The sequence below is a fragment of the Perca fluviatilis genome, chromosome 22, assembly GCF_010015445.1.
Source record: "Perca fluviatilis chromosome 22, GENO_Pfluv_1.0, whole genome shotgun sequence".
Lineage (NCBI taxonomy): Eukaryota > Metazoa > Chordata > Actinopteri > Perciformes > Percidae > Perca > Perca fluviatilis.
The window spans coordinates 17446035-17467247 of NC_053133.1; the positions used below are offsets into that span (position 1 = coordinate 17446035).

Genomic DNA, 21213 nt, shown 5'->3' on the forward strand with positions numbered 1-21213 from the left:
ACCCGCTGTCTGTTTACGGCAGTGGTTGCTAAGCGATTATTCTAATATTGTCTTGTCTGGAACACCTCCCCCAGTGCAAAGTTTGCCCAAATTTCAAATTTTTTTCTCAGTGCCTCCGTCAGCCTAAAATTTACTTTTGATGGAAGATAGTAACATAATCTGAAAGTAAATGTTAATTTAGATTACCATGCAGTGCAACTTCATGTGCAGGAAATTAATGGGAAACGGTTTCGCTAGGCTAATGTAGGCCTAAACATGTTATTATATGGTGTACAAAATGTTAAATCATTGCACTGGATCCTGGTTATGACGAGGTCATCCTGCAAAAAATAAAGTGATTGAGACAAAGGGGATGCAAAGATCACTCTTCATGAATATTTAATTAGGTTGTTGGCCTACAAAACCAGCCCCTGGTTTTCTTTATCAGATAACATAATCAGGTGGAAAGTTAGACTTGTCAATACACCATCATGTGTAATAGGACCAGTGGGCCTCATTCAACCGTGTTAAATTCAGTGTTTAATTTTACATCCTTGGAGACACATAGGTCTAGCTGCTACAGGCATTTTTAAAGGTGTTTACGTATTTATCATTGTTGTATTACAAAGTATCATACATTAGATCAAAATAAGTCATTACAACCAAAAGACTATTCAATTAATTAATTGCTAATTAATTAAGGCCCATGACTGATTCGAAGGGACAGAGAGTGGAGATTCACTTCCGCGTGCATTAGTTTGCATTCACTGCCATCTACTGGAAAATTACAGGCTGACACCCAAAGTATGATGCATTTATGTGCTTTGGGAAATATATAGCGACATGATCCAGTGTCAGTTGTTGTTTTTACGTGGCTAACAGGCTACAATTCGGCATTCTAAAACAATGGTTAGACCTTGTCCAGTTATGATTTTGTAACATAGACTATATTCCATTGCTCTTGCATTTTATTTGCAGCATGCCTTATACACATTTGTTGCATTGCACTGGAGCAAAACTGCTTTGTATCTCATGGTTTATGTAAAATAAACTAATGGTCACCAACATATCTCAATTATGCCCATAGACAGTATATGCCCCACGCGTAAAAGAGAAAATAGAGATGTCCCAGCAACTGTAAAGGTAGCACGGGCGCTCGAGCGTTGCTGATGCGGATGTGCGGATGTTGCTGCTGCTGATGTGAAGTACAACAGTTTCCGAAAAGTTTGACCTCGGCTTTGAAGATGTCGGGCAAACAAGACAAGAGTGCAAAGTTGGGACTCGTAGCAATTGGCTTGACACTTGTAACCATTCTCAGTGTGTGGAAGTTAAAACGGTTTAAATACAGACTTATAAATGAAACTGGAGGTGCAATGTTTTATGGTAAGTAGGCTTGACTTAGCAAAAGCCAATTTAGAGTATAACGTTAGAGTAGGCTACGGAAACCGTTTTTTAACACTTCCTGAACTCACATTTGTTTAAGTAATATATCAGAATGTTGCTCAAATAAAGCCAATTTTGGTCACAATTTGTCGAATTTTGGACTTTAATAGGAATGTAGTGGCCATATCATCTAATTTTGCTTTATTCATATTTATGATTTATCTTTACGATGGAAATTCATAATTAACAACAACCACTATCAATGTGATGCACGTTAGTTTACATTGTTCGCAACCAAAACAGATTAAGGATATTTTTAAAGATATGATACATAATTGACTTTTGTATAGTGGGTTATTTTTTGGCTTTATGTTGATACATGGCATAGGATTCAACCTTTTATGTAGGCTATCATCAGGGTAGTTGTCAGGTCGCTCCAGATACCATAAACTATTAAGGGCTCAGCAGCAAGCAGTAGGACTCATGCAATATTTAAAAGTTTGCACTATAGCAACATGTAATATAAATTGTTTTCCTATGTCTGGAACATGTGTGACCTTATTGTCTGCTTCTTGTCTTTTAATCTTCTAATCTTCTATGGGACTGTTATAATAAGTTATGTTGTAGTTGTTTGCGTTATACTGTAGTAGCTGCATAATGATTTATTTACTTCTGGAATATTTTTGTAATATCTTTTGACAGTTTTCATTACAGCAACTTTGTCTTTCTTTACTCTTCTGAAGGCATGCTTGTGGGTTTAACAGTGAGATGCTTGTCATTTGACCGGGGAGGTCATGTGGACGATATGGAAACTGTGTGCATTTGTGGTGGTCTTAACAGCACTCCTCACATCTTGACGGTCAACATCACATCACACGTTCACTGTTTTAGACATGTTGGGAAAGTCAACCAACGATGCCCACCGATCTCAACCCCTCATACGGTAACTATGTCAATTTGATTTGACCTGCACTTCAAATACATGTTACAAAGGTGAATTATTAACCTGGATAGGGGCTGCAGGTTGTGACACAACATAGTCTGTAATGGAAAGTGAAACAACCTGTCTTAATAAAACATTTGCTTTAAAAAGGTCCATATCAATATTGCAGTGTGCAAACAATGCCCTGTACAGGATGCTTTTTTTCCCCAACTGATTTTTTAATATTTCATTGATTACACCTATATTTTGTCCCTTGTGTATGCTGGGTGTTTACAACAACAGTCTCCTCAAATGGTGCTTAGTTATTGGTTTTCCTCTAAATTACTTGCATGGTCTGTTTGTTGTTAGGGAAGCAAGAGACTGGTGCTACAGAGAGAAATAGAGCAACAGAGCTATTTAACCTACATGAAAGATTTATTAAGGAACAGATAGGGGAGATTACATTTTTAGGTGTGTGGTGCGGACAAAGGGAAATTAGAAGACAGCTAAACACAGAAACCAATACACAGACTAGATACACAGACTCTAGAGTAGATAAAACAACAGAAAGGGTCTGATAAATTAACACAAAAGGCTTTTCTGTATACTTACATTTTCTTAAAAGTATGTTCCTGCTCAACTGCAAACATAAACTGTAAATACAATTAGAAAAGCAAATGTATTTATTGTTTAAATGTGGGTTCCTCTCTAGACATTTTGTGTGTTTAAATGCATAATTCCCATTGTGAGATACTCTTAAAGTAATATTGGTGTTGCTCTGCAGTGCAGGTAAAATGTGAGATTGAGTTATGTAATTTCAACAGGCACTGAAGCTTTTTCCTCTTAGATAGAGATGGCCTTCATAACCTGTTACACAGCACACGGTAATGGATGGAAATATCTACCATTTGTTATAAAGTGAGAGGAACTGTAATACTGTGAACAAAAGTTCCACATCACAAAATGCTGTGCATACTGTGTATCAACGAGTTTTCTTAATGTAATAGAGATGCACTGTTGCTTGTGATTTGATGCTGAAAGCTTAATTAGCAAGTTTATGAACCCTGTAGACTCAAACAGAGGTTTGGTCAGGACAATTTTTGAATTGTAATTTCATTTTCACAATTAAGAGATCTAACATCATTTTGTTTCTGTTGGAAACATACGATTTAACCTCTTTGCTAACATATGTTACACTTATACATAATATAAAATAATAAAATATACTCTATTGTATATAGTATATTGGTATGTTAATGTTGTGAAAACTATACTTGTTTCTAAAATAATAAACATCCAGTCAAAAAATGTGTACACAGCAAAATATTTTATATACTTATTATCACTTTTATTCAGGAGGGAGCTTATATTTTTTAAATGCTGAAGGTGTCATTTAAAATCTACATACAAAGATTGTAAAACACTTTCATCAAAGTACAGTATACTTGTTATTTTCTGTCACTGAGGTGCAACAGGAATAATGTTCGACCTGGACCTTAAGACATAGTTCTGCAAACTAATCCCTGCAATTATTTGTTAAAAATGAATTAGTCAGAGGCTCTATTATCACTGCTAAGTAGAAGAGCCTAAGCCTTGACATGGGCCCTTTGATTGTCATTATTATTATTACTGTTTTCTGGCTCGCTTTCATATTTCTAGCAGTGCCATCAGGGAGATTTGTCATATCAAAGTAACCAACCAATGAGCCAGGGATTCAGCCACATGATGGCGAACAAGCATGAGAAAATGTGGAATGAGCGTATTTGAAAATGTATTTCTTAATCTCAGAGCGATATTTCAACCCGAGAGACAGGGAGAAAGTGAACCATGAACCTTGCAAATCATCCAGGCCAAGTGTAACTCTTCGCTAATGGCTTGGACTCTTTGGCCCCTTTGAATGCTTGGATCTCATTAGCAATCCAGCAGAGGCTACCACAAAGGCCATTACATCGGTTGGACCATTCTGTGTAGCGTTCATGCCATTAATCCTGATACATGTGGGGACCCTAGCAGGGGGACGTAAGAATTTCATTGCATTACTGAGTCCATTATGTGCCACTGGGGAGTAAAGCATTAAAGTTTGTGGTCTGATTAAATTTAGTGCTGCTAAGCTGAAGAGGCAATTAGTGTATACAACACACCTCCATCCTCAACTCTGTGGTGCAGGTGGCCCTTAGAATAAAACCACTAGCATATGCATAATTTATTGATTACAGTGTCTGTATTAGTCTCTGTTATGCCATTTTGTATTGGTCACGCACAGCTTGCAGTAATGAAAAAATACATGTATATTGTGCTGCATGGGTAATTGCAGCCGCAAAAAATTTTATATTGAGCCAGGTGATAGTAGCAGAAAGATAAGAGCAATTTGCAGCTCTGGCAACCATTTCGAGTGTGAATTACTGAGAAAGCAGAGTGGCTCTTCCAACTCTACAGGGATCTTTCCAGCATCAAAAATGCTAATTAAAAAACATGCAATCTTCCATATATCCATAAATGTGTAAATGTTCACCAAAATTCAATGTGTCCTGGAAGTAGGACATTTACAGAAGCAGACCTATTTTCAGACCAAATATTCATGCCATTTAGGTTGCTTCAACCGTTAAAAAAAAAAGTTAAATCTCAAAAGTGCTGTGACCACAGCCCTAGTACAGCAAGCATCATCACTACATCTCTGAAATTTAATTAAACTAGTTTAATTTTGAGCAGTGTAACCTTGTGGGATGTAGGAATCGGGGAAAAGGTAAAATTATTTTGATCTGAATTGAATATTACTGCTGTTTGATCCTCAGAATGTACCCACAATAGACATAAAAAAGATTCAAGGATGAAGGACATGAAAGGGTACGTTTCTCAGCAGCTTGTATTGCGTCATATTGACTGGAATGAGAAACAGACAAAGAACGTGCACAGTATGTTAAGAAAATGCCTTGCACTCTGGTTACTGTTTGTGCTGAAGGTAATATAGGCTGATCTGCAGCTTGAATTTAGTTCCATGTAAATCCATCTATTGTCTCAACACGTGCAGCTACGTATACTAATGGTACTTGCTTATTCCCATCCTAATGAATATGGGGAGTATTTATGGTGAACTCTGACACAACCAGACTTCTCACTTTGTGTTATGCTTTACAAGTGTTTTGTATTAAGCTTGCTTTTATCAGCTGAGGTCTGAGTCAGGGCACTTGGACAGAATGCTAATGCGGTACACAGTCATTTTATTATAGGCCACAGAGGTGATATACAGTGACCAGTGACCTTAATGAAGGTTCAAAGTTTGAGAGAAGAAATTGTAGCATTTCCTAACAGCATGTTAACACTCAACGATCGTGTTTTTTAAGTTACAAAGTGATGATCTTTGTACCTAGACAGTTGGAGCGTACTTTTTGGCAGCTAACTTTGCTCAGTGGTACCTATAATGCTTCCAACTTCAATGTTCATGGGTGGGAACAATACAAAATATATAAGCCTGGTGTGTCACATTTTTTTCTATTAAATATATGCAATAGTTTTTTGTTTTTTTTTATAGAAAGAGAGGACGAATAAGGTTGTCGTGGTACCTGGAGACTATTGTGACATTGGGATTGAAAAAGAAAAAAGAACTGCTGCCTGTCTGCCAAAACAGAGCTGCTGAAGTGAACGATGTGTGTGTAATATCTGTCCGTCAGTCAGTCACATTCAATAAACGGAGTCCTCTCGCTCCCCACGGAGCCCTGTCAGTCACCAACACAACAGCTCTGTCTTTTACAGGAGACCTTTGATCCCGAGGTCCTTTTCAATCTGTTCCTGCCACCCATCATCTTCCATGGAGCTTACACCCTTAATCAGGTGAGACTGCTGTCCTGATATGCCTCGATGTAGGGGAAAAATACATGATCAAAGGACCGTTCCTTTTGTGTGGACGCTCCATCGGTTTAAAAAAAGCAATGCCATATAGTGTATGCTGCTGTTTGTTACATGGAATCTAAGTAAATGACCTGTTTGTTTGATGTTACTAATTGGTCTTCATTTTGATTTCTGTTCTAGAAACGATTCATTGAGAACCTTGGATCCGTTCTGACCTTTGCATTTTTGGGAACCATAATCAGCTGTCTGACCATAGGGTGAGCATTTTTGTTTTGTTCACGCACACAACTGAACCCATCAAAAATACAATAACACAAACAAAGTTAAGGTGCACAGAAGCAAGAGAATAGCTGAGGTACTGGATATAAGATAATTTTCTGAAAACGGGGGCTTTTCACATAGTTCCACAGTGCATAATCTAAGACAATTTACTGATAATAGCATAAACCTTTTTGGTTTGGTCCTATTTATTTAAAAAATGCAACATATGAGACTTTGTCAGGGATAGAACAATAGTCCTGGATTTATTTCCATTGCTGTCCCTACACAGTTCTTCAACCAGATAACCAACCTAATCAGGACGGTCACAGACATTCAGTGTCTGACATTTAAGAAATATTAGAAGCTAGAAACTAAAAATCTCAAAAATGTAATCACAGGAACAAACAATTAATAAAGATATTTTGTATGATTACACTTTAGAGTCAGATTGAGCTGCATTTCATGTATGGAAGGTGCTATCACCATTAGTAGCATGCATTCTCTCTTAATTGTCATATACAGTACATATGTGTTCATGCTTTAATCATGATGATTTATAATTTTGCTTATTTTAAATAAATATGTTGCTCGTTTTCAGTCCAATGAAATCTGATTTTTAAAAAGGTAACCTCTGTATTGTGCTATTTGTATATGAATATGCTATGTCCCAGTTCCGAGCTGCATAATATAGCAAAGCCCTGGAACTGAATGACATACAGTACATGAAATAGAGCCATCATTAAGGTTCATCAACCTGGCTTTTTCTACTACGATAAGTCAACATTTCTGCTATGAACAGTTCGGTAGTGTACATTACCAGGACACTTAAAAGGATCAAATAATCAAAACCTGCTTAGCATTAGTGTGTAGTATGGAACTGGGTTGCTGTTCCGGCCTCACAAAGCTAGATGGCACTCTCAGACTTTAGAGGAAATCGAGCTCTTTGCAAACCATCTGATGCACTAATTTGCTGCACACAAAGACGGCGTGAAAAGCTCATAACTTCAGTTTCTCCAGGATCCTCTGGGATCAGAAACAAATGTAATAGTCCTTGAATTTAAGAAAACCTTTCAAAGCATTAAATTGTTATCATGTTTTTTTCACCCACAGCAGTGACTTAGGGGCCACTTTATTAGGTACACCTGTACAATTTAATGCAATCCAATACAATGGTTCTGCCATAGAGTCCACTTTCACTCAATGACGCCTATAATGCTCAGGTTTTTGTCACTGTCATAGGGGTGTTAATTTAATTATAAATTTTACCATTGAGGTCAGAGTTAGTGATGGTGTACGTAGTTAGTCCTAGACTGGCGTGCAATATATTGAGAGGTGTCTCTAATATCCTGGCCCCCTTCATGTGTGTAAATGGGAAGACATTTCTTTTTGAAACACCTCTCAATATGATTTTACGGAACATTGTGTGCTTTGTAAAAATAGATGTTACGGCAGGGCAGCTATTTTATTGGATTGCATTAGATTGTACAGGCCCCTGAGTTTATCAGTTGCTTTCTTTTCCCTGTATATAAAATAAATAACATGCAATGTCAGTGTTTAATAGTTACCTAGTGTGCTTGTTGTGATATTATTTCCACAGTATAATTTTATTGTTAACTGATTCACAATGTTTTATATCCATGGAAACAGTTCATGCCATCTAGATATTATAGCCTATGGGCTTCTCCAACCTGCTGTAAAAGATGTTGTCTTTCCTTGCTTCCCTTCCTTCTTCCATACAGTAGTTCTTACCCAGGAACACCCTTTTTTGGGGGGGTATTTCCACCTTTAATGAATGGGAAAGCTGCAATATGAAAGGGGAGAGAGGGGGGGAAGACACATAGGAAACCATCACAGGTCAGACTTGAACCCTTGACCTTCTGCGTCGAAGAATAAACCTCTACATATGTGTACCTGCTCTACCAACTGAGCTAACCCAGTCACCCTGCAATGTCCTTTTGACATACTCTCTGCAATTCCTCTAGGAAGCAGGCCACGGTTTGACATGTTGGGTCACGAGCACATTCTTTGATGCTAAGGCACCAGACCTGACCAATCATGTTGCTTGTTAGTGAGTTTACTATATCCTATGGGGAAATGAGTCACATGGGAGTGAGGTAACCTTAATGACTCATCTTTCAAGGAACATCAACTTCCTCTCTTTCTCTGTCTGTGTCTGCCTGTCTTACTCTCTCCTACTGCCTCTGTATTGCTCGCACACGTACACACACACACACACACACACACACACACACACACACACACTAACACTAACACTCACTCTAAATTACACACACACACACAGTCATAACAACCATTACTTCGAATCTCCCTTAAAGATACATGAATAAGAAATTTTTGTTACTCGACCTGAGGGCAGTACTTTAAATCAGGGATGCACCGAATCCAGGCTTCGGATTTGGCCGAATATTGGGCTTTTTAACGGGGTTCGGTTTCTGCCGAGCCTTTAGAATTTTTTTCCACCGAACCCTACGCTTGCACTACGCTGGTCGACGTAATGACGCCGCCGTTCAATGCACTAGGCTGTGAGAAAGTGAAAATGGAACTCATGAGCAGAAAAAGTGTTGTTTGGCAGTACTTTCAGTCAAAAAAAGAAGGCCATTCAAAGTCCAGCTACATGTTCAATTTGCAATGCCAATTTGTCTCATTTGAAAAATTAAAAACAAATAATTTACATATAAGGACCCTACAGTATTTTTTTTTTTTTTTTTTACAGTTTTTTTTTTTTTTTTTTTTTTAAATTAAAAAAAAAAAAAAAAATTTGTTTTTGAAAGAACTCTCCAAACCAGCCAAAATGCAGCAACTTCAGGTAAATAAAATGAAAAATACACTGCTGTGGATGTTGTTTACTTCATTAATGTGTTTACTGCGTGAATGGACTGAGGATGGGAGTAGGATTCGGTATTCGGTTTCGTATTCGGCAGAATCTTAACCAGTGGATTCGGTATTCGGCCGAACCCCAAAAATCTGGATTCGGTGCATCTCTACTTTAAATCCCAGTCTTCGGGACAGGTCGTGTGCCGTCACCATGGTAACAGAGTTATGCCAATGGACAGAAAGGTTCCCCAGAGGACATGCTGATTATTATGGGATGCTTCACAGTAACATAATTACTTCTTAACACACACTAATCAAGAACTGGACTGGAGGGTTGAATTCAAAATTGACATGTTAGCAAGTTTTTGATCATAATGTAGTAATTCTTTTTTGGTAACACTTTATTTGAAGGGGTGTGCAGAAGACTGACATGACACCATCATTATTATGATTAGTATGACACCTGCCATGAACATGAAGGAGTCATTTTGAGTGGTCATGACTGTTGTCATTAAGTGTCATTTGGTAAATGTTGACACTTTTAATGCAAAGTTAGTATTTGCATGTTCATGACAAGTGTCATGTCATAATAATGATGTTGTCATGTTAGTCTTATGCACATCACTTCAAATAAAGTCTTACCTCTTTTTTTTTTGCAAGGTAGAGCATACAGTGGTGCATTCTGGGTTGAATTTTTTTTTTGTATTGCCAGGCCCCAGAGCTGATAAATACTAGATTTAGATACTGCTGTTTTATTTCTGTCACAGTGCCCTTCACAAACTCTCCTCATTGTTTTTTGTCTTTCGGGTGACTTTGTGCTCACACAAACACACATACTCATAATTCAGGAGAGTGTTTATAATACTGTCCAAAAAGGATGCCGTGAAGATGGATTGGTGCTTAGATGAGGTGTCTAACAAGAGTATTTGTTTTGTGTGTGTGTGTGTGTGTTTACAAAAAATACTATAAATGTAATACTGTAAATGTAATGCTACCCAGCATAGTCACAGTTTTGTGTGTCTGCTGCCTGCAAACGAGTCAACTCACCTGCTGGTAGCATCTGGCCCCATTACCCACACTACTCTGGGGGAAGCCCTGCTGCGGTTAGAGGGATGACTGATACTGTAGGCCTACTCTGGCTGGTGCTCCCTGGTGACCTCAATGTGTGTCAGACCTTCTGTCTGTTTGTCCTCTATCACAGGGCCTGTGTCTACGGCTTCACCAGACTGATGGTCCTGTTGGGCCAAGCAGCAGATGGAGACTTCTTCTTCACTGATTGCCTCCTGTTTGGTGCCATTATTTCAGCCACTGACCCAGGTACAGTAGCTGGCCTTAAAAAGGAAATCATAGTATTACTTCTAGTGGCAACACTACTGGTTTTATACAGATATAAACCTATTGTGTAATTCTAGTCACATTTTATTGCTTTACAACACAAGCAAAAAAAGCCCAAAATATTCTCAGGAATGTTTGGCACGTGCTCACAGTGAATGTGTGACAGACACATCACAGTGATCTGCCTTAGGTAAACACCTCCAAATGAGTTAATGGAAAAAAAACAAAAATATCAAAGATGCACAACACAGCACAGCACAATAAGATGTTTAAGCAACTGTAGATTTCTCATTTCTGCAGTTTCTGGGTTTTGATTAGGTACTGTGGATTCATGCATGTGATACATATGAGTTGACAAAAGGTCAAACCTGGCTTATACTGCTCATCTCTGTACCCCTTTTTCCTATTGCACACATGCTATTGCCAGTTGTAAGTGTATGTTTGGGTGGAGGCTATACACATAAAAAGTAAGATTTAACATTGTTATGTTTCTTTACTTGGACATACACATGTATCCCTACCTCAGTGAAACACCCTTCTTGCTCTATGTATAGCCATCTTTTTCTTAGTCCACATAACTTTACACAGATAACAGAGATTGATAGCTAAGCCTAAATGCATGAACAAAGTCACAATGCCCCCTCAGTCAAGACAACTGCTTTGAATTCGGTGCACTTTTTTCTTAAGTGGAACCACAATATAATCTGTGTTCTTCAAGAGCAGTCAAGTGGGATGTCATAAGGCATGCCGCGACGCTGCAACAGTGGTAATGTTAATGTCCTCATTTGGTAATGAATTATTTATACCAATAAGTAGTTGATCTGGGTGAGTGTCAAAGAGGAGCTGAAGATAATGGCGCAGCTGTCACTCAGACTGAGGTTATTTTCCCATGCCTCGCTGTGCTCATCCCTGCCGACCCGAGCGCCCGCGTCACTTAGATTAAAATCAAACAATAATGCATCGATGGCCCAAACACCAAGCCCCCTTGGCCTTCTCCATCTCGCGCTGTCCAAATATAGTGCCAGCTTTCTGATTTTCCAAAAGGGAGCCATTAAAATGTCGCTGTCCATTTCTCTCCCTTGCACATTTGCATTCACAGGCCCAAAGCGCAAAACCCTCCAGAAATAGGCACTGACTTACTTTCACACGCATACATACACACAGTCACAGTGACTCTCAAAACAATTTAGTGTTTAGTAATTAGACTTTTTTTTCCGTTGTCATAACCCTTGTGTGACAGCTCTCTGTTTGTGTCGATGACTGGTTGTGTAAGTGCTACGATGTCAAGTACTAACTGAAATGATGGAGATCTTGAGAACACTGAAAGTTATCACAGACTGGCAGCCAAGCTTTGAGTGAAATGGAAGCCCAATTTATTTTCCACTTTGCTTGCACTGGACTGTGGACTATAACAGATGTATTTGATAGGCCAGATTCTCATTGCAGCTCAAATGAATATATGAAAGCTTTCCCTGAAAGCAACAGATAGCCAGGAAAAGTATTTCAGCATATGGGGATGTTGCCATTGCTAGTAATACTTTTTTTTTTTTTTTATACATTTTGATTCTGATTAAAGGCTGCAGCTACCATTGAAGACTATGTCATGTCCTCTCTATTGTTTCTGGGAATTTGGAGATTTTAATGACCTGGGAAGTTAACATTTTACAATTATAGACATGATGGGCTTTTTAAGGCTGATACTGTTAGGATGACATTTCTAGAGTCAATATCTTAACATATGACTAGTATTTCTTCCTCACAATTATATTTTTGGCAGTGTGAATTCAAGCAGTATTTAAACCATTATGTAGGGAGATGTATATTATATATATATATTGTTGGTATTGTCAAACATTTCTTAGGCAGGTGAGGTGGCACTGGGGCGACTTTGGATATAGAAATTCCAAAATCTTGTCTATGGTCTTGATTTCTTCTCATAGTCTAAAGACATGATACCGGTCTGGTGGTTTGGAGACTGAATTGATGTCAGTGTGAGTCTGTCGCACCTACAGTATATGAGCACGGGATAGAGTCCAGCTCCTGCTGACGATTCAAAAGATTAAGCTGGTAGAGAAAATTAGAAGCAGATCTAAAGGAAGATACATATATATTTATATTTACATTCCTTTTGCAGTGTTTTACATTATTCTTATAGATGAATAGTAGCTACCTGAGCAATTATGGATTTTAATAATCAGTTTCTTGACAATAGAGACAACCAATGAGTAAAAGCATTTTAGTCTGTAATGTCCCTGTTGGTATTCATTTGAAAATATGCAATTCTTAGGATGCACAAATTGCCCTAGCATGTGCTTATTGTTTTCCATTTAGTGTGCATCTGTGAGAAAATAAAATAAAAATGAACATGCTAAGTGCCTAGTTTCAGCAAAATAAGCCTACGCCAAGGCCTCGATAGAAAGACAATAATTTATAATGTCTGCCTATAACATGTATAATAATCAAATAATTAATTAGTTATAATGACTCTCATTAAATATAATTGCATGTATGTACTGGATAGTGACTTCAGTTAGAAGAGACTGAAATGTGTGTAGAGAGGTCAGGGGGTCAAACTGCCAGCGCAAGAATGTTTCCTGGGGAAGGGTTGATTAGTTTAAGATATACCTAACTAGGCAGAGCTCACAATGGGATGGAGAGCCGTGGACTGATGATGCACTCAGAGCTGTGGATGACTCTGGACTGTTAGGGATATTTATAATACTGTAGATAACAGTCATCTTAAAATAATGGCTGTTCTTGGCAAGATAACACATACCCATAAAGTAATGCATGTCCTTCACACACAGAACATTGGGCCTCATTCACCAACTTTTCTTACGAAGAAATGTGTTCTTAAACCCTTCTTACGAACTTTTTACGAAGATTCTGGCATTCACTAATGTTTTCTTAACTTGGATTTGTTCTTAGCTAAGAACAAAATCTACGAACACTGAAAAGCACGCTTACGCACATTTGAGTGATGACAATTTGCTCCAAATGATTGGTTACTGCATTTTATTAAATTCTACAGTCGTTTACAATGATAGTATTTTACTGTAATGTATTTCTGATCATTTGTTGAAAAATAAATCATATTATGCAAAAAAACACTAACACTGCAATTTACATTAGCAGTTAAACTGATTAAATCCTGCGTTATTTGGTGATTGGTCGCTATTTATATGGCCAAAATGCAGTGGTAGAATGTAACAAAGTACAAATTCTTCGTAACTGTACTTAAGTACATTTTTCACGTATCTGTACTTTACTTAAGTAGACTCAATAGTGCATAGCCTACTTTTGACTTTTACTTTGTTACATTTTGCAGCAATTATCTATACTTTCTACTCCACTACATTTCTACAATGTTCCGTTACATTTTCTGATCAGTTTCCCCCCTGCCAAAACGTCTTCCTGACCGTCACACGTTTGTCTCACCAGTGAAGTTTTGTTGCCGTAGATATATATGGGGCACCGCTGATCCAAGCCGGCTCCGGTGCTCCAGAGCCCGGGCACAGAGCCGCTGACCCTCGGTAATACAGCCTCCGGTAAAAGTGAAAATGAAAATGTTTGTTTTTTATTATTCCCGTTTTTAAATCATAGTTGCCATCTATTTCTCTCCACAGCGTCGTTTACTCCTCCGCCAGGCTGCGTAAGACGCGTTCATATCTTATTTATTTGGCTGGACCTCTTCACATCTCCCCATTTGCGCTGCTTCACACACTTTATTTGCTTACTTGCATGGTTAAAGAAAATAAAATACATCCATGATTCTAACAACACACTTCCGTTTTATGCTGGTTAGGGTAGGAACTTTTTTTAAAAGCCAGGCCTTGTTTGTGGTAGTGGACACTTTTACTAAAGTAAATATGTTTTTGGTTATTTGTACTTTTATTTAAGTACTGAGATTCAGTACTTCCTCTACCGTGGCTCCGACAATCTCCGAAAACCTGTCTCCCAGGAGGTGCACAGGAAGTGTCATGTCCTTATATGGGAATTTGTGGGGCGTTTTCTTATGCTAATAAGGAACAACTGGCACGCGCTTTCAGTTACGAAGACGTGGGATTCATCAATCCTAAGAACACAGGTGCGAACAAATCTGCTGTTTAAGAACATGTCATGAATCCGACGTAGACCTTTCTTAGGAACCTTCTTAAGAACATATTTAAGAGAAAACTTAGGAAGATATTGGTGAATGAGGCCCATTGATATTAGAAGGAGAGGGGGTAGTAGACTGGTTGGAAGTACGTAGATTCAATGGAAAATACCCGGGAGGAAGGGAGACAGGGAATCCTCCAGGGAGTCGACATCTCCCATTGGATGGATCATCGTGTGCCAAGGGGCTGGGACCAGCCTGACCAGTGATTGGTTATACATTTATGTTGCAAGCCTGGCACCAGTAACTAGAGAAAGACCAGCACATACAGTAGTAAGTTCTTTGATATCTTCCATGTCCGGAAGGCTCTAATTAGCTTTTCTCCCAATTGCTATTACAAGGTAATTAGAATTAATGGAGATTTAAAAAATACCTTATGCTGACATCCTAAGGAACTACTGTAAGATTCAGAGTAATCAGAACAAAACCAAACTACTAATTTTAAAATGCTGGTTTACTTTAACTTGCTTTCAGACTGTGAGGAAGGCTTTCCTGTTGCAGTATTTTGACCCCTGTTTGTGCACTTGTCAATGCCTTAAAAAAGTGACCACTTTTTACGCTGAGCTGGGTAGATTATAGTAATTCCCCGTTGACTGTTATCTCTTCCCTAATGCATCACTTTCAGTATTATATCTGCCTAATTTGGTCAAATCAGCGAGCAAATCCCATGCCCTCTGACTGAGATGGCCATGAGCGTTGCCTCTGCTAAACCTCTGCAGCAGGGTAATTTGACCTAATAAGGCTTCCATCCGACCCTTTCAATTGTATTATGTCTGAAATAATTGTCTACTCTCTCCACCTTATGGTGTTGCTGTGGAAACTATTGAACACTTGACAGCTGTAGGATGGGGTTGCCATGGCAACACAGCCAACCCATGTATTTGTGTGTGAGGTGGGCTCAATTTTATTTTTCATTTTTTCCGTCTTGCAGTGCGAGTAGTGCACGACATGCTGTCATCAGCCAGTTATTATGGGAACGTGGTGATGGAACGAATCTGACTCCAGGGTCTACCTCAGCCTCTCCAGATAAAGGATTTTCCCCGACCAGAAAGAGCTCTAAACCTGTCAAAGACCAAAGAGCCAAATCTGTCATAACAAGTCCTGGGGCTGCTCTCTTACTGCTCTTATTATCAGTCTGGTCCTATACTGGCTGTGATGCCCTTACTGGCCTGGTATTCACAAAAGGGCCAAACACCGCTATCAGAGCACCCTCATTATTCATATCACAAATTTCCCTGAAACTCATTTATAGGATTCTTTTTGCATATTGGTCTCAACAGGTGGAATATTAACTTACTGGGAGCTGTTATTGTTTTGAATTTGATATTGTCTGGCCTTCAGAATGGCACTGCTCTGAATTTCTGTTTGCCTGTCCATGCCATCTGTGTGGTCTTTCTCTATATCTGACATTGTTTTTGTTATATGAGAATTTAGTTTTGCTTGTTTTAAACCCAACCTGGTATCTCTTGTGGCAGTTAAAAAAGGGTTTGACCCAGTGAATTTTGTCTGTCTACTGTATTTATTTATCGATGTATTCATCTGTCTATCAAATATGATGTTTCTAATCTAATGTATGTAATAATAATAATGTAATCCTAATCTAATGCAGTCTGATATACAGTATCAGGAAACATAGAGCAAACAATACAACCGATATCTCGCAGGAGATACTTGAGGTGTCTCAAAGTGCTAAGCCGACAGGCCGTCACCGCCTCGTCAATGTCAGTATTCTCCTTGTCACTCAGTGTCAACACTTTGCCGTCATGCAGTGCTGAGCAAGTTGTGTGTGTGCATGCGCTCATTCATATGCTCAGCATCTTCCGCTTGATGTTTACTGTTGGACTCACTGTGGAGTTCAGCTCGTATTCCTCTAAAGCAGCGTGTTGAGAAATTCAGCTGTAAATAAGTGAGTAATAAGTTGTTTGTATTTTTCACCACAAATTTGAATTTCATCATTAATGAGCTGAGAAATTGCTTTTCTACATATGACGTTGGATGCAAGTTAAAGATCGCGTTTTCATTAAGATGAAGAAATAGCATAGCATTATTTATACAGTGTATGTATACATTTCTTTGATTACTGCTTTCAAACTAATAACTATTTGGCAACCACTGTTACCATACATCCAAATTACTGCACTATTTCCATTATTGCAAATTTCACATACTAGTATAGAGCCCGTTGAAAATATGCCTGTTTGGAACGGGCGATTGATTGGCTGCTTGTAGAATTCTTCAAAACCAAATTGTACCCCAAACCTCTTACTCCACTGTAGCCTATAGCCTACTACTGACTTACAGCATAGGCTCTGTCTACATCAGAAGAAGACATTGTAGGCATACCTACTACTGTATTGACCTGACAGAGAATGGGGCAGATTCAGAATGTAATCACAAAATATCACAATGACAATGTGGAATAATCAGACTTTAGATTCATGGACTCATGGCAGTGTGCTACATACCTGACCCGTTATGAGAGCTAATCAGCACATATCTGCGTTCATTAACCACCGGTGTGTATGTGTGTGTGTGTGTGTGTGTGTGTGTGTGTGTGTGTGTGTGTGTGTGTGTGTGTGTGTGTGTGTGTGCGTGCGGAGAGAGAGAGAGAGAGTGTTGTCTCGTGTCGTATGATCGTTAACGAATTTAACACTTCAGCAGAGGTGCTCATTTCCATACAGGTTTAGTGGCTTGACGGTTAACGTGAAGTAAGGGATTTGATTCGCGGGGGTATTTTGGCGACGGTAATGTTATTAGTGTTGTAAGTTAGCAATAGACTTAATTAACCCGGTTAATGTCTTCCCGGTTCAACTCTGAGATGTTGCACAGCGCTGTGAAGGAATAATCTCTGAAAGTACGTTATGTTCTGCCAGCTCACAGCAATTTAGTAGATATAAATGCATAGTAAATGCAGGAAAAGAGTCAAAGGCTGTAACACCCCCCACCCCCCACTGTTGTAAAGCGTTCTGCATGTGGCGTCTACGTGTGATTTGCAGGTTACCTTCCCCCCAAACACGGAAACACATACATACAGATACATCTCGCTTTATTAGATAGATAGCCTGCCTATAAGTGGCATCACGCTCTGTCTGCCACTTGTTGTCTGTAGCTGGCTGTGCTTTGCATCATGTGTGGGATTCTGAAACGTCCTTAAATTCGGGAATTGTTGTTTGTTTATTCAAAGTCAAAGACAGTCCAAAGTAGTGCTACTTTGCACATTTTTGTGGGTCTGAGGTGTATTTCACATTTTAGCTGCCATTTTAGCTGCTTTTTCGACCCTCTGTGTCTCTGTTCCTGCGCTGAACTCAGTCAGTGTGCAGTGTGAGAGGGGGAGTGGCCAGCGGCTAGAGCGGCAAAAGCCAGTGGGCCCTATTTTAACGATCTGAAACACAAGTATCAAACGTGAAACGCAAGTAGCTTTGTGGGCGGATCGCGGACGCTGTTGCTATTATACCGGCGGGATAAATGATTCTTGCGCCCAACGCAAATCTAAAATGGGTTGGTCTGAAGTAGCTAGGTGTGGTTTGGGCGTAACGTGCAATAAACCAATCAGAGCGTCATCTCACATTCCCTTTAAGAGCAGGCACACTTGTTCCATGGCAGATTGCTATTATGACGGCGGATTTGCCTGGCGCACGCCAGCGGGAGCTGTCTGGGATGCGGCAAAGTAATAAATGCCCGTCTTGACTGGGTGGCGATGTTGCTGCGGCCATGATTCATGGAAATGTTGTGTAAAACACAACAAGCCACAAAGAATGCTGCGACTTTTTGAGGATTGTACTGTAAAGTTATATGGTTTGCAAAAATGGGAACTGCTGCGTCCGTGTAGATGAGAGAAGCAAAGTGTAGGCTATGCACTACATTATGGCCAAGCATGCGCCCCTAAAATAGCATCTGAAATACGCACCACTGACTTTAGACTAGCGCCACTGACTTTAGACTAGGTTTTTCCTGGTCTATGGCGGAATTGTTTTCTGAAACTGCAAAATAGCACCAGGGAACGTTAGCGCCGGAACACGCCTCCTCTTTTCGCTGAACCGCCCCCTGCAGCGCAAATACATTCCCTAATTTACCGACGTGCGTCTGTGGAGGGAAAAGTCCGCTGTGCGTCAGGTGCAAAATAGGAATTATACATGCGTCGGTGTACAAAGGCAATTTGCCTTGCAACGCCGAGTGCAAGATAGGGCCCAATGTGTGTTTCTTTTACCAGCGATATCTTTTGCATTTCTAATCCAAACAACGTCAAACTTGGCACTGCACTTACTTGTGCCCGTAGAAAGATAACTGTCAAGTGTGAAATCCATCAGACTAATGGTTCGAGAGATATGCTCATAACACACAGACAGACAGACAGACGTTCCTGCAATTTATATATAGATAGATATAGATATAGATAGATATAGATGGTCCAAAAGCATGCAAGCAAATGTTTCATCAACTTTAGTTTCTGAGCCTTTTATTGCGAATCAAACATGGAAGACAAATTAAATGGTGTCATGAGGGACCAAACAAGAAAGGCACAAGAGATGTAGATAAATTGTACGATTCATTCAACCAGAACTTCAATGTTCAATGGCAACCATTTGAAATCTTGTATTTTTTAAACAAAGGCAATTAGAGTTTTTGTTGTATAGCCTTCCAATGGTTTTGGAATACTCTAGGAGGTTTCATCAGCTCTACTGATTAGTTGGGGGATCCCAGCATTTAACCTCTGTAGATGACTCACCACCGTGACATCACATAAGAGTTGGTATCTACAGAGGTTACCATAAATGCTGGGGACTCCTTCCATTCAGTGCTGGTGAAACTGATAAGACTCACAGCAAGCAGCCACTGCCTTTGACCTATTACTAGAAATACATTCTTCTCAGCTCTCGAAACAATACAACATTTCTTAAGCTAGATGGAGGCTAGGATAGACACTTGGAAAATCAGTCAAACTTTGCGGCTCACCCTAGATCGTACCAGACATCTGTATTTGTCTCAACCCTGTGGTAATTTGGCATTGGTGTACAGAAACACTAAACAGCAGTGTTCTATGCTATTTCTCATCATAGTTAACAATTTGACATTTGATGTGTAAAAAAATAACGGTATGTGGGAATACTACAAACATGTCAACTCATTTATGCCGACATCACCTCAGTGTGTCAATAATTGGAACTAGACAAAAACAAGAAGCAACACACACGCTACAAACTATCCCCGCAGCATTTAAGCAGCAATTTCCAACTGCTTCAAACAGGGCAAAAGACATCACTGTGGTGATTGGTACATTTATAGCCGTGGATATGAGACCCTTCTCTGTAGTGGAAAACGCAGGGTTTTACGAACATGGTTAATGTAATTGAGCCCCGTTACACTATTCCTTCACAAGCCCATTTCAGCCAGACCGTAATTCCTGCGTTGTACAAAAAAACAAAAGCCCAAATAGAGAACCAATTGTCCGAAGCACCGGCTGTTCTCTCTGACAGCAGACGGCTGGACGTCAAGGGCTACACAAAGCTACCTGACTGTAACATGTATATGTTGGAGCGGTTTTTGTTTTATATGCTGCTAAGAATACACCCCAGAAGATGGGTCAAGCATAGCCCGGTCATCGTTCAAAGTAAAAAAAAAAGAAAAATCAAGTACATTTCTCTGGCATTTCTTTCTTTTTGCTGTATCGAAACCGAACCGTGACATCACTGTCTCGTATCGAACCGAACCGTGAATTTTGTGAACCGTTACACCCCTAGTCATTATGCAAGAGGCACCTGTTTGCGAAACTGAATTATGTGAGGAGGAATTCTTTGTGTTGCTGACCGGTTAATAAATCTTACATTATTTTAAGCATGGAGCTCTGCCTGTAGTTCCCCTACATTATACTGTAATTGGCTCCTTTTGGATGTTTTAATCAGCTGCAGCATCTTAGCTCTAATCTCCCCCTTTCCCCCACCAGCCTCCTCTCAAGATTCCCAGAATCCTAGTTGTTATCTCACTCTATAGTGAAAACTGCAGTAATGCTCTAAGCTAATGAACACAAATAAAATCTCCGTACATTCATGCTCAACAAACACAGCAAACACATATGAAACTGAACACCTAGAGGGCTAACAATAAGGAATTTGCAAAAGCCAGTAACTACCAATATATACAAATCATAACAAGCATTTCAGTTATTTCCTCTACTCGGATGATTTGTAATATCTGCCTTTGCTACTGCTGCCAGCAGATCACAGATTGCCATGTTATGACTACAGTTATTTTTAAACACAGGAAATGTACCCTGTAAAATACACAGTCACACATGCAGTTTTTCTTTTACTTAAAAAAGTGTTGATGCATTTAGACTTAGACCGAAATGCTAGGTAGTGTCCAATAATTTTTTTTATTTGATTTGTGCTTCTTTTTAGTACACAATGTATATTCATTCAATGATACTACAGTATTCGAAGGCAAGCAATTTATTTTAATGTTTTGTTTTCCTGTGCACTTGCATCACAATCTCATCGTA

At 39.2% G+C, this 21213-nt stretch overlaps 1 protein-coding gene across 2 annotated transcripts in view; it reads left to right on the forward strand.

Moving 5' to 3' along the window:
* Window positions 1-1185: 1185 nt before the first annotated feature.
* LOC120552243 (sodium/hydrogen exchanger 9-like) overlaps window positions 1186-21213 on the forward strand; it is a 64549-nt gene continuing 44521 nt past the window's right edge. Inside the window, exons 1-5 of one of the 2 annotated variants that reach the window (XM_039790098.1) lie at window positions 1186-1362; window positions 2106-2305; window positions 6035-6112; window positions 6311-6387; window positions 10428-10543. In XM_039790098.1, the coding sequence (XP_039646032.1) occupies window positions 1224-1362; window positions 2106-2305; window positions 6035-6112; window positions 6311-6387; window positions 10428-10543 (610 nt within the window). In that variant the 5' untranslated portion in view covers window positions 1186-1223. Of the gene's footprint in view, window positions 1363-2105; window positions 2306-5813; window positions 5929-6034; window positions 6113-6310; window positions 6388-10427; window positions 10544-21213 lie in introns of those variants that run through there. The other variant, XM_039790100.1, reaches the window with a different exon arrangement.